At 38.9% G+C, this 13,675-nt stretch overlaps 1 protein-coding gene across 3 annotated transcripts in view; it reads left to right on the top strand.

Moving 5' to 3' along the window:
• rgs19 (regulator of G protein signaling 19) overlaps positions 1-12,433 on the top strand; it is a 141,804-nt gene extending 129,371 nt beyond the window's left edge. For all 3 annotated transcript variants that reach the window (XM_041205136.1, XM_041205137.1, XM_041205135.1), the window contains 2 exons: positions 5,377-5,611; positions 11,048-12,433. In XM_041205136.1, the coding sequence (XP_041061070.1) occupies positions 5,377-5,611; positions 11,048-11,236 (424 nt within the window). In that variant the 3' untranslated portion in view covers positions 11,237-12,433. The remainder of the gene's footprint in view (positions 1-5,376; positions 5,612-11,047) is intronic.
• The last annotated feature ends 1,242 nt before the right edge of the window (positions 12,434-13,675 follow it).

The raw sequence follows: 13,675 nt of genomic DNA, 5'->3' as shown, positions 1-13,675 counted from the left end.
AGACAAGAAATTACAGGCTGATTAGCCTGACCTTGGTCGTTGGTAAGATTTTAGAGTCCATTATTAAGGATGAGATTTCAGAATACTTGGAAGTGCATGGTAAAATAGGGCAAAGTCAGCATGGTTTCATCAAGGGGAGGTCATGCCTGACAAATCTGTTAGAATTCTTTGAGGAGGTAACGAGTAGATTAGACAAAGGAGAGCCAATGGATGTTATCTACTTGGACTTCCAGAAGGCCTTTGACAAGGTGCCGCACAGGAGGCTGCTCAGTAAGATAAGAGCCCATGGTGTTAGAGGCAAGGTACATGGATAGAAGATTGGCTGTCTGGCAGGAGGCAGAGAGTGGGGATAAGGGGGTCCTTCTCAAGACGGCGGCCGGTGACTAGTGGAGTTCCGCAGGGGTCAGTGTTGGGACCACAACTTTTCACTTTATACATTAATGATCTAGATGAGGGAACTGAGGGCATCCTGGCTAAGTTTGCAGATGATATAAAGATAGGTGGAGGGACAGATAGTATTGAGGAGGCGGGGAGGCTGCAGAAGGATTTGGACAGGTTAGGAGAATGGGCAAAGAAGTGGCAGATGGAATACAACGTGGGCAAGTGTGAGGTCATGCACTTTGGTAGGAAGAATAGAGGCATAGACAATTTTCTAAATAGGGGGATAATTCAGAAATCTGGAGTGCAAAGGGACTTGGGAGTCCTAGTCCAGGATTCTCTTAAGGTTAACTTGCAGGTTAAGTCAGGAGTTAGGAAGGCAAATGCAATGTTGGCATTTATTTCGAAAGAACTAGAATATAAAAGCAGGGATGTGCTGCTGAGGCTTTATAAGGCTCTGGTCAGACCACATTTAGAATATTGTGAGCAATTTTGGATCCCGTATCTCAGGATGTTCTGGCCCTGGAGAGGGTCCAGAGGAGGTTCACAAGAACGATCCCAGGAATGAAAGGCTTAACATATGAGGAACGTTTGAGGACTCTGGGTCTATAATCAATGGAGCTTAGAAGGATGAGGGGGGATCTGATTGAAACTTACAGAATACTGAAAGGCCTGGATAGAGTGGACGTGGGGAAGATGTTTCCATTTGTAGGAGAGACTAGGACCCGAGGGCACAGCCTCAGAGTAAAGGGAAAACCTTTTAGAACAGAGATGAGGAGAAACTTCTTTAGCCAGAGAGTGGTGAATCTATGGAATTCATTGCCACAGAAGGCTGTGGAGGCCAGGTCATTGAGTGTATTTAAGACTGAGATAGAAAGGTTCTTGATTGGTAAGGGGATGAAAGGTTACGGGGAGAAGGCGGGAGAATGGGGTTGAGAAACTTTTCAGCCATGATTGAATGGTGGAGCAGACTCGATGGACCGAAGGGCCTAATTTCTGCTTCTCTGCCTTATGGTCTTATATACACATGGCTACAAATTACCACTATTATAACTTCTAACAAATTCCCAAGCTAATCTCTATTAAGGTTACAGCAAGCCATCGACTTAACCAGACACCAGGCAAAGCATTTTCACCTTACAAATTCAAAAAGAGGTTCTTTTCACTTTGGTTCATGCACCAACAGTGGTAGGCTCACAGCTGTTATGATGTTACATTGCCTCTGATCTCACACATAAAACTGCTGTCTTGTTATACCTAGCACAGACCATTGAATGTAAATTCTCATTGTACCACCAGCCTCTTCTAACAATAAAACCCCTTTCATAGTACCAATTTTATTAGCAATATAAACATATCGCTTGTTCTCTGCTTGCTAGGTGCCAGAATTCACCCCACTTCTTGAATGCTGTATTCAAAAAATGCAAATGCACCCTCTCTTAATATCAAAACTAGTACACATCAAAGCACCTCGACTAGCTGGCTTTAATCTAATTAAGACACTCCCACAGACTAAACCTCTATTTTAAAAGAAAAATATTTACCAATAATATTATATATATTGATAGCTTCATGACACAAGATAAAACCTAAGGCACTGAAGAATAACATATATCCTTTCTCCTGAAGCATCTACTCTTGCAGCATTTGCTAACTACTTATTGACAAATGTGCCTGGTGTCACTGTGACAATATAGCAGATCTAGCAACCATAATGTAGATGAGTTGTGGAAATTTATGGAGAATGCTGCTCACCACCAAGTCACAAGTTCTCTCCAGCATAATTCTTATTCATTGTCCTGTTTCTGATGATGAGATCAGCTGGCAATGAAATATTTGATTCATCAATTCAGAAGACCCCTATGCCCCCATCCATGACTCAAGTTGCTGGAACACAGTACAAGTGAGCTGACAAAAATACACTGATGGTAATCATAGAAGTGAGCATAGAAGGAAGTGTATACTCTTCCAGTGTTCATAAGTACTATGGTTCTGCCAGCTTTAAAGTCAATGACATGCTATTGTGGTGGTGCGTAGAAAACATGTTGAACTAGAGAGAGTTCCTCATCAGCCCACAATCCCAACAAACAGGCTCAATATTGATTCTAATGGCAGAAGCTCCAGAGATCAGCATTACAGAGAGACTGCTGAAATAATTGCTGAAGGTGAGTACACACAGCCTTTGGAACTCACTTCAATCACTGAGACACTGTGGTTAGCATAAAGGAAAGTGGACAGCTTTTTGGAGCCTTGGCAGGTTCAGTGGTTGGAGTCATGATCCAAGAGTTTGCAGGAGCTACAAGCCTCAACTCAGCTGATAGCCGTTTAACATAATCAGATTTTTCTGGCAGGAGCAAAACAATGAGTGACAAAAGATGTTGTCAATCCCAATTTCTACTCATCTCCCAATAGCTGTGAAAATCCTTTGTTAGAATGAGAATCCATAAAATGGGAGTGCACATGATTGATGTTCTGTTGTATCTTGTGACAACAAACCATTGAAATATTGGCATTATAAATTGCTGGAAAATATCCCAAGGATGATAAAACTAACTACTGCCAGCAAAGAACAAATTCTAGGCTCAACTCTCACATAGAAGTAATTTAATTGAAACAAAGATATTCTGTGCATTATAGTAGATGGGCACAAATGGATCATTAAAAGTGCTTTCACACTCCAGTTAAAGTGATTTCAATTTGCACAACTACAGTTAATAGTGTAAATACAACCTGAATCAGGGCTCAATGTGACAATATAATGAAAGAAAATGAAACTCCTTGAAGGGGGTAGTCACACTTTATTCACATTATAAGTTTGGGTACTGACATCCAATTCACATAATAACATGCATCTGCTTTTCAATTTATTTACCAGCTGCTAAACAACTGATGGCTATGAGGTAATTAATAGTACAATTCTAGCAATTCATTATTCCATATAAGAAAGTGATCAGAGTTAAACATCAATTCAACAGACACCCCTTTGATTAGCATACATTGCATAACCATATAAATCATATTTTAAGACTGATACATTCTTTGTCCTTTTAGTTTGCTGTTCTTCACAGAAAAAGTATATTGGGCCCGGCCACCCACCTCATGAGAAAGTGCCAAAGGGACGGGATTTTCATTGCAAGGGCGTTGCCGAGGGTGGGGCGTGCAGGCTGCAGTGGAGGCGGGCTGTTTTAAAGACCTGCCTTGGAACTGCGTGACTTCGTCCCAATTATAAACAGGAAGGTCCTCCAGCCCTCACTCCTCACCTCCCCTGACACACTCATGCCCAGAAATGCCCCCAAACAACCCCTAAGGCTCCTCATGCCAAGGTGTGCCCCTCAATCTCTATGGCCCCTCATAAGCCCCATAACAAGGTTTGGCTCCCAACACAACTCCTGACTACCCCCCCACCATGTCCCCCATGCTGCGATATGTCCTCCAAGCAACACTTATGGCCCCATCATGCCCCCCTCCCCCCCCCCACATGCCAAGCTGTGGCACTTTCATGCCCATTTACCCCAAAAATATTGTTTAGAAGCTATGAGCCCTATCGTTATAGTAGGGTGTATTTTTAAAAATGTTGAATAACCATTTATTTTCAACTTTCCACTTTCTTAAAAAAGTTCCTTTTTACTGCGGCCCAATAATAAGTGTCAATCATCCAAACCATTTAACATATCAATAGCTGAAATTGCCAGCACTTATCTTATGTAAATAAACATTGTGAAATTGACAGCATAGATCACCAGAGCTGTCAATCAAACCACGTTTTCCCTGGGGCTCAGGTGTTTCAAAAGGATAATGGATTTCTGGGTCCTCAACCAAGCCTCATTATGTATTCTTCACTGAGATCCCAGACATCCATTAGAGTATTAAAACACTAATACACTGACCTTTACATTCTCTGCTTATGATTAGTTGGTTTGCACTAGAACTGCCCTAATATAATCCTGTGGTAATAACAGACAACTCAAAAATTCAAGAAGTGTACAAGTAATAATTTTATTTTCTAAAATTTTTGGAAAGCAAAACAGCACAATGAAAAATATGGAAGCAGGCATTTATGTGGTTACTTTGTGGAGTGGCATGAATAATTGTGATGATTCCCTTCCAGGAATGTTAGAAATATTGTGAGCTTATTCTCTTAAAATGTGTTAATAATGAATATTTCATAAATGTTATTGCATGGTTGTTATATGAAGCAAGCAGATGAATTGTCATTCTAAAGAACAGCATAGTTCTTATGGATTGGACTCAAATGACCTTGATCACAATTATGCAGAAATTGTTTTGAAATTTACACCAATTTCTCCACCAATAATGCCAACAGAAACCTAGGCCCAAATTTCCCACTGGGTTCATTTGCTTATACAAAATGTAAAAGCCATGTTCCATAACACTTTGGTAATTATGGTGCAGTTCCCAGTAAGAAGCATTAAAAAGATGCAAAGGAATTTGCTATCAATGTCCAGAAATCTTGACGCAAATATTAGATGATTTGGAGCCATGTTGCACCTACATTTTTTGGCATAGGTCTACACCAGCATGTTATTCACATAAATCCATAAAACTCATGAGTCGTTTGCATGGATGTGAAGTTATATAAATAGATTTTAGAGCATGTAGGCGGATTTATCTCAAAATGGCATGAATGATCAAGGAAATTCACGCACAGCAGCATTTGGTGTAATAACAGCAAAGATCAGTTACAAGCAAATATCCTAAAAGAAAACAAAACAAAACAGTGCAATGCCATTCTTATCCAGAACCTTTCTATGAAATTCCAGGCCTACTTGTATTTTATATTATAGTATAGTGCATGAAGTCATAAATAGCAAAAACATGCTAGTTCTTAATAAACACAAACATGAGGATCTCTGCTGTTGTGAGTTAATTAGATCAGAATGTTAATAAAATCTGACACCAGTCCAATAAAGCAGTTTATAAATACAATTCTTGTTGTATTTGCACTCATATTGTTTTCACTAATTATACTATACACAGTGCACAGCCAACAGCAGAAGAAGTGCGTTCATGGGCTCAATCCTTTGATAAGCTAATGAAAACTCCTGCAGGCAGAAATACCTTCAGAGAATTCTTACGAACTGAATACAGTGAAGAAAATATGCTCTTTTGGCTAGCATGTGAAGATCTCAAAAATGAAGCAAACAAAAGTGTTATTGAGGAAAAAGCAAGAATGATATATGAAGACTTTATTTCTATACTTTCTCCTAAAGAGGTAAACTTTATATAGCTTTAAGCTCAGTTTTGAGATGTTATCAGTATAATGGTTTCAGATAAACCAGTGGTGTATCTTGGATTGAAACTCTGCAGAAACACCCAAAGTAGCAACAGTGGACTGACAGAGGATGAATAATAAATTGAATGCTGCTAATTGTCTTTATCAAATTAACCTAGAAATTACTGGCAAAAACATGCTAGTTCTTAATGAACACAAACCTGTGGATCTCTGTTTCTGTTGCTGTTATTAGCAGGTGAGTGGCCAGCACATTCATATGTGATTCCACTGTCTGATGGAACCATTTAAAGGATGGACCATTTAAAATAAATAAATTATTGTTTTTGCTAAATAATAGACAAAGGAGTGTCATTTGAATGCACTACTGCTTTATCCATTGATATGGCATGGATCATTTCTAGGTTTATCACCTTTCTCCCTCATTAATGTTTATTTTCTTTCCACTTCTTGCCTTTTTTGCTTAATTCTTCCCAATATATTTTTCCATTTTGGCCAAGCAGACTTGGGTTTTAGTTTTATCTTCGATGGCTGCAGGTGAAAAAATGATTAACAATGTTTGGGGCCGATGCTTCTTTCCCCTCGATCTGTGTGGCTGTTTTCGCAATGAGTGCTGGCTATTCCAACAAGGCAATAAATGATTTCCTCTGCTGGTGTGACAACTGTTGTTGGTTAAAATACTGTTAACTCTGCAAAGCTAAGTTGACATTCTTTTGCATTTCAGTTTAAAAAAAATGAAAAACTGTAGGAGGAGGACATCTATTCTAATGAATTTTTTGGTAGTAAAGCTTAAGTTTTGCTTCAGCATGTACAGACAGCAGCCCCCTTCTTGCCTCTTTAGTCAGCACAGTATATGATATCATGCAAGCCTTTACAACATACTGTGTTTCTAGTTTCCTTATGTTATTTTAGTGAAATGTGGAGAATGCAAGATGTAATTAACTTCTGGTTTTAGTGCTAGCAGCAGTAGTGGGTGCAAACACTAACATTTGCCCTTGTATAAGGTGTACTTGGGGCCAAAATTCCAGATGATTTGCCTGCCTCCCATCATAAATTTGGTGGGGAGAAGGCAGAACCCCACCTCCACCCCGCCAAAAGAGAAGCAGACTCATTTGTATCAGGTCAGAATTTCCCACTTGCCTAAATGGCAGAACCTCCCCCTTACCTTTACATGGCAAATGTCACCAAGAGCAGAATCAGAAAAAGAGAGTACTATACTGGGAATTACATACAAACATACACAAATAAGGGTCAGGAAAAGATTGATTGGTTCATCAAGCCTTCTCCAAGCCCATGATACTGGAAATATATAACTAGATTAACATCCCCCTTCTTCTCTCCCCACTCTTCCATTTTCCCCTCCCACTTCAACTCTCCCCTACCTAGCTCCAATCATCATCCTGTTCTCTATCCTGGCTTGAGCTGAGCAGCAAACTTGTCTTCGCTCCTGCTGTGCAAACTTGTTGGAAATTGACCACTGGATCAATAAATATTGAAAATTAGAACCATACAACACTACAGCACAGAAACAGGCCATTCGGCCCTTCTAGTCTGTGCCAAAATATTATTCCACTAATCTCATTGACCTGCACCCAGTCCATAACCCTCCAGACCTCTCCCATCCATGTATCTATCCAACTTATTCTTAAGAGTAAGCCCGCATTTACCACGTCAGATGGTATCTCGTTCCACACTCTCACCACTCTCTGAGTGAAGTTCCACCTAATGTTCCCCCTAAACCTTTCCCCTTTCACCCTAAAGCCATGTCCTCTAGTGTTTATCTCTCCTAATCCAAGTGGAAAGAGCCTACTTGCATTTACTCTATCTATACCTCTCATAATTTTGTAAACTTCTATCAAATCTCCCCTCATCCTTCTACGCTCCAAGGAATAAAGTCCTAACCTGTTTAATCTTTCCCTGTAATTCAACTCCTTAAGACCCGGCAACATCCTAGTAAATCTTCTCTGTACTCTTTCAATCTTACTGATATCCTTCCTGTAGTTAGGCAACCAGAACTGCACACGATACTCCAAAGTTGGCCTCACCAATGTCTTATACAACCTCACCATAACATCCCAACTCCTATACTCAATACTTTGTTTTATAAAGGCCAGTATGCCAAAAGCTTTCTTTACAACCCTGTCTACCTGTGACGCCACTTTCAGGGAATTATGTATCTGAACTCCCAGATCCCTTTGTTCCTCCGCACTCCTTAGTGCCCTACCATTTACTGTGTATGTCCTACCTTGGTTTGTCCTTCCAAAATGCAATACCTCACACTTTTCTGCATTAAATTTCATCTGCCATTTTCTGGCCCATTTTTCCAGTTGGTCCAGATCCCTCTGCAAGCTTTGAAAGCCTTCCTCGCTGTCCACAACGCCTCCAATCTTAGTGTCATCAGCAAACTTGCTCATCCAATTTACCACATTATCATCCAAATCATTGATATAGACAACAAACAACAATGGTCCCAGCATAGATCCCTGAGGCACACCACTCGTCACAGGCCTCCAGTCTGAGAAGCAATCATCCACTACCACTCTGTCTTCTCCCACACAGCCAATTTCGAATGCAGTTTACAACCTCTCCATGGATACCAAGTGTCTGAACCTTCTGAACTAACCTCCCATGTGGGACCTTGTCAAAGGCCTTACTAAACTCCATGTAGACAACATCCACAGGCTTTCCTTCATCTACTTTCTTGGTAACCTCCTCGAAAAACTCTACAAGGTTCGTTAAACATGATCTGCCATGCACAGAGCCATGCTGACTATCCTTAATCAGCCTTTGGCTGTCCAAATAATTGTATATCCGATCTCTCAGAACACCTTCCAATAATTTACCTACTACTGATGTCAGGCTCACTGGCCTGTAATTACTTGGTTTATTTTTGGAGCCTTTTTTAAACAACGGAACAACATGAGCTACCCTCCAATCCTCCGGCACCTCACCCGTGGCTAAGGACATTTTAAATATTTCTGCCAGGGCCCCTGCAATTTCTACACTAACCAACTTAAGAATTAAATAATTATCATCCTAAACAAACTCAGAGTTACCAACATTAGAATCCCCCATCCTCCAGTCATCCAGCATTGCTTAGGGCATAAATGATGGAAATACATTGTATATTTCCCCCATTTTGTTTGGATTATAATATTCTTACTCACAACAGGATCAGTGTATTATAAGACCAGTTCCAGAAGTACTGAATTTTCCAAAGGGACCATAAAGGGTTCCAACCTAAAATCTGCCCAACTTATTGTGACACAAGACTGCCCTACTTCTTCCCTGGAATGTTGGAGCGTATATAATTTTGAGCTGTTCTAAGTGGGATGTAAAACAACTATTTTATCAACACATTTTCTGTCCATGTCATTTTGTATATCATACTGGTCACTCAAGCTGTTAGCAACAAAATGGTATTTTAGTAGGGCACAATTAAGACTGGGAGAGAATATCTGATCAGTGCAGTTTATACATGAGCACTTAATACTCTCATACTTCACTCCTACATGGAATATTTTCATATTGCGGTAAGCATTTGAACCTGAATTTCAGCAGAGGTTGTCCCCTTGAACTAAAAAAAAGAAAATGAGAACAAAAACAGGACTGATATCCTTCCCAACATTTTAGCTTCTTTAGGTGCAGAAAGTTAAGAACCCGAGCAACAACAGTCATTGTCAACTGTAGCCATTACTATGACCACAGCCACAACCATAGCTGTAGCCAAAGTTTCCACAAGGGCCAAAAATAAGTACATTTTCTTGTATCTTAACATTTCAGTTCTTAAAAGCGAACTGTGTCAAATTTTGACCTTTTCACACACCTAAGTCTGCAAAAGAACCTGTCTGTAAAGTTCCAAGTACCCTTTTTGATTTTCATGTTTGTAAGGTTCTACGTACCTCAATATCTTTTCATTTTATATTCAACAGAACCATCTGCATATGGTTTTGATGGTCAACAAAGCCTCCAGGAAACCTGGGAAGCTAGCTTGTCTGTAATGCAGGAACAAAGTCAGTTGTTATGAATTATAATTTGTCAAGTCCCCAATCCTTTGGTCAGCATTTTAGATGCAGCCCCTTAGTTAGACTGGTGCCAGAGAACTAGAGAATTGCAAATGTTATACCGTTGTTCAAAAGAGGATACAAGGATAAACCCAGCAACTGCATGCCAGTTAGTTTAACCTCATTGGTGGAAAACTGTTAGAAACACTAATCTGGGACAAAATTAACAGTTACTTGGGAAAGTGTGGATAAATTAAGGCCAGCGCCAATTTTTTAAGGGCAAATTGTGTTTAACCTATTTGATTGAGCTTTTGATGAAGTAACAGAGAGGGTTAATGAGGATAATGCAGCTGTTGTGGGGTATATGGAATTCCAAGAAGCATTTGATCAATTTGACATATAGTAGGCTTGCCAGCAGATTGAAACTCAAACAATAAAAGGAATAGTGGCAGTATGAATACAAAGTTGGTTGAGTGACGGGAAACAGAGTAGTAGTGAACGGTTGTTTTTCGGACTGGATGGAGGTATGGGGTGGGGTTTTCCTGGAGTTGGTACTAGGACTGTTACTTTTATTGATCTATATTACTGACCTTTACATGGATGTACAGGGTACAATTTCAAAACATGTAGATGCCACAGATTTGTACATATTGTGAACAATGAGGATGGTCATAGACTTCAAGATGACATAGACAGGCTGGTGGAATGGGCAGAGACATGGCAGTTTAAATTTAATGCAGTGAAATGTGAAATGTAAAACACACATCAACTGTTGAAGGTGTCAAGGTCAATTGAGAAAGTGGTTAAAAAACCATTCGGGTCCGAGGATTTATAAATAGAGGCTTAGAGTATAAAAGGAAGTTATCATGAGTCTTTATAAAACACTAACGGAAAAATTCTGGCCTATAGAGTGTTTCAAATAAGAACCATCGCCAGCTATGAAAGACGGCCACTAATAATGTGGTACCTGCAGAAGAAATCAACAGGACAATCAAAAATTACCTAACTTATTATATTCTGGAATACAGGTAACTGAGGTGATGAAGGTACCATTCCATTATAGAATTTATAATAGAGCTATCCACTCCCAATGTCTAGGCCTTTGCAGTTGATGGAAATATAGGATAGTGGCTATATTACTCTACTAGAAATCCATCACGGCTAGTAGTGGAAGAAGCTGCACAGAAGACTGATCTTATTTATAAGTCAGTCTCTTCCATCAGACTTGCAGAAGCGATTAGAAGAAAGTGTTTCACAGTGGATGAATTTGGGTATAAAGGTGAAAATGTTATTAAACTTGCAGTAAATGTATATAAGTACTATATTGAGAAAAGTTAATGTTGTTTGTAAGAAATTAAATAGACTTTGTGTACATCATTTTAATTTATACAGATATACTTTCTTTTATATCCAGGTTAGCCTTGATTCACGGGTCCGTGATGTCATCAACAAAAAAATGGCGGAGCCATCAATTCAAACGTTTGACGATGCACAGCTTCAGATCTATACCTTAATGCACAGAGACTCCTATCCAAGGTTCCTGAACTCTTCTATATACAAGTCATTGTTTCAGAGGCCATCCAGCACATCTTCAGAATCCTAGATATTTAACTATACGTTACAGAGAAAAAAAAAATCAATTTTTGTATACAGGCATCAAATTGTCTACTGAAGGTACAGGGTCATCACCAAGAGAAAAAATTGAACTCAGGTTTATTTTACTACTGATTTCCTGTTGCCTAATAAAATGCAAGAAGCACTAAAGGACTGGATATTAACAGCTTCAGATTAACCTGTGCAAAACTCTAGTGATGGCTTAAATAATAATATTGATTTTAGTCTGTATGTTTTTGCAAGCATTAGTAAAAAAACTTAGTGCAGGGGTTCAGTTTTGCATAGCCCTTACATACATTAGGTACCAACGACATGAAAATAAGAGCTGAAAACACACTGCTTCATTCCAGTAATTTCAGGACAGATTTTTTTTTGAGCTCATTTACATTGAAAATAAACTGTTTCTGGTGAAAGGGATATTACTTTATCTTTATATTAGAGCTTAACTATTCATGTTGCTTCAAAGAAGGTACAAAAGTGAATGTTTCAAAATGTAATGAGTGCAGTCCTGCATTTTAAAAAACACCAACATTGCTGCTATGGTTTCACCAGTTGTCACAAAATCATTCTGTCCCAAATTCGTACGGTCAAGAGCACTGTAATGATGTTATTTTCCATCTCGTTTTCTGTCTTTAAAACGTACAAATTAAAATTCTGAACTCAATGGTGATGGCACAATAACAACAAAGCTCCAATAGTTCTAAGCCAATATGATAAATTATCTGAATATTGTAGAAAATGCTTTCATTAGATGACAGCCAGGTAAGTGTGAATTCTTGTTGAAAGGGAACTAAGATGTCCATGTGAGTTATATTGCCAATCTGGCTCTAGAACAAATGCATAAGACAAATTAAATTCCACCCCTTACTTTTTCTTAAAGATTGATAGCTTAATATGCTGCACATCCTAATTGGACTGCATTAGTAACTTGTACGAGGAAACTATCGATAGCTGTCTGTTACAGCTAATGGTGGAATATATTTGTGGAATTTTCTTCTTAGCACAGGTAACCAATAAATAAAGGGCTTTAAATATATCGAGGCTTACCGACAAGATGAAAAATAACTCAACAAATATATGGAAACAAAAAATGTCCTCACTATAATTTTTGAAATTCATTGACAATGTTTTACAAGCACAGTTAAGAGAATTTGTTAAAATTTAAATAAATAATATTGCTAATCTGCTGAAGCTTCTTGTCTTTTACTTAAATTTGCAAATATCTTAATGGGAAACCTGTTTTTAAAAAAACATCATAGTTTCTTGACATAAATCAGTCTCAAAGCAGTACTCTGCCCATTGTCTCAACTCATGTTATTGTTAAAAAAAAAGTTAAAACATGAGAGTGCTTTTGAACTCACCACACTTGGTAGAGATGGGTTTGAATCAGAGTTGACATTTTGTCAGGATAGTTACAGCTCCTTTCACATGTGATTCCTGCTCATCACTTTTAAGTTCTTTTATGTTTAACAGGTGCCTGGGAACCTCATGAATGCAAATTAGGTTCCCTCGATGTCATTAGGACCCCAATGCAACTTTAACATGCAAAAACACAAGTCCTACCCAGTTTGAAATTGCTGAGTAAAATCTAACAGTATTGGTTTCGTAAGGGACTTTGGAAGAGGTACACACCTACAGCTTTCAGGTCAGAGGTGTCTGTCTCCTATTGTGTCTTTTAGGGTTTCCACAGGAGTTTGCCTTGGAGGTGAGTTTTTTCTACATTTATTCTGCTTCCTCACCTGCACTAAGCATGCAGCTGATGATGGGTATCAATCTTAGAATTTTAAACTGATTGTACAAATAGCAACAACATAGTAGACTGTCCAAACACAAGGAGCAGCTGTTGTACAACAGGTGATGGAAGGCTGCTTGGAAAAGGCTATGCCCAGTTAATAGAATGTCCAGTCCTAGAGAGACTTCACTCGATTTGTCTTAAGAGCAGTGCATGAGGAGGCTGCGCTTCCCCAGAAAGGCTGTCATAGACCTCTGTTGCCTTTAGCAAAAACACATTTTCCACTGAGCCATTTGGGCTGTGCTTTGCCTGTGGAATATAATCATTGGTGATTTTAGCCTTCATAAGATTGGACAAACTAAATTATTAAGTTAGCCTTGAGGATGAGTTCATTATGTGTATTTGGGACAGTTTCTTAGAACAGTACCTTTTGGAACCAACCAGGGAACGGGCTATTTTACACCTGGTAATATATAATGAGGCAGAATTAATTAATGATTGCAAAGTAAATGATCCTCTAGGGATGAGAGATCATAACATGATAGAATTTCCCATTCAGTTTAAGGGTGGGAAACCTGGGTCTGAAACTAGTGTTTTGAACTTAAACGCAATTACAAAGATCTGAAGACAGTTGGTGAAAGTAGACTGAGAAAATGGGTTAAAAGGTAAAATAGTAAATAAGCAATGGCAGACATT

This window comes from Carcharodon carcharias, chromosome 14 (genome assembly GCF_017639515.1).
Source record: "Carcharodon carcharias isolate sCarCar2 chromosome 14, sCarCar2.pri, whole genome shotgun sequence".
Lineage (NCBI taxonomy): Eukaryota > Metazoa > Chordata > Chondrichthyes > Lamniformes > Lamnidae > Carcharodon > Carcharodon carcharias.
The sequence above is the reverse complement of the archived record's forward strand: the minus strand, read 5'-3'. Positions and strand labels throughout refer to the sequence as shown.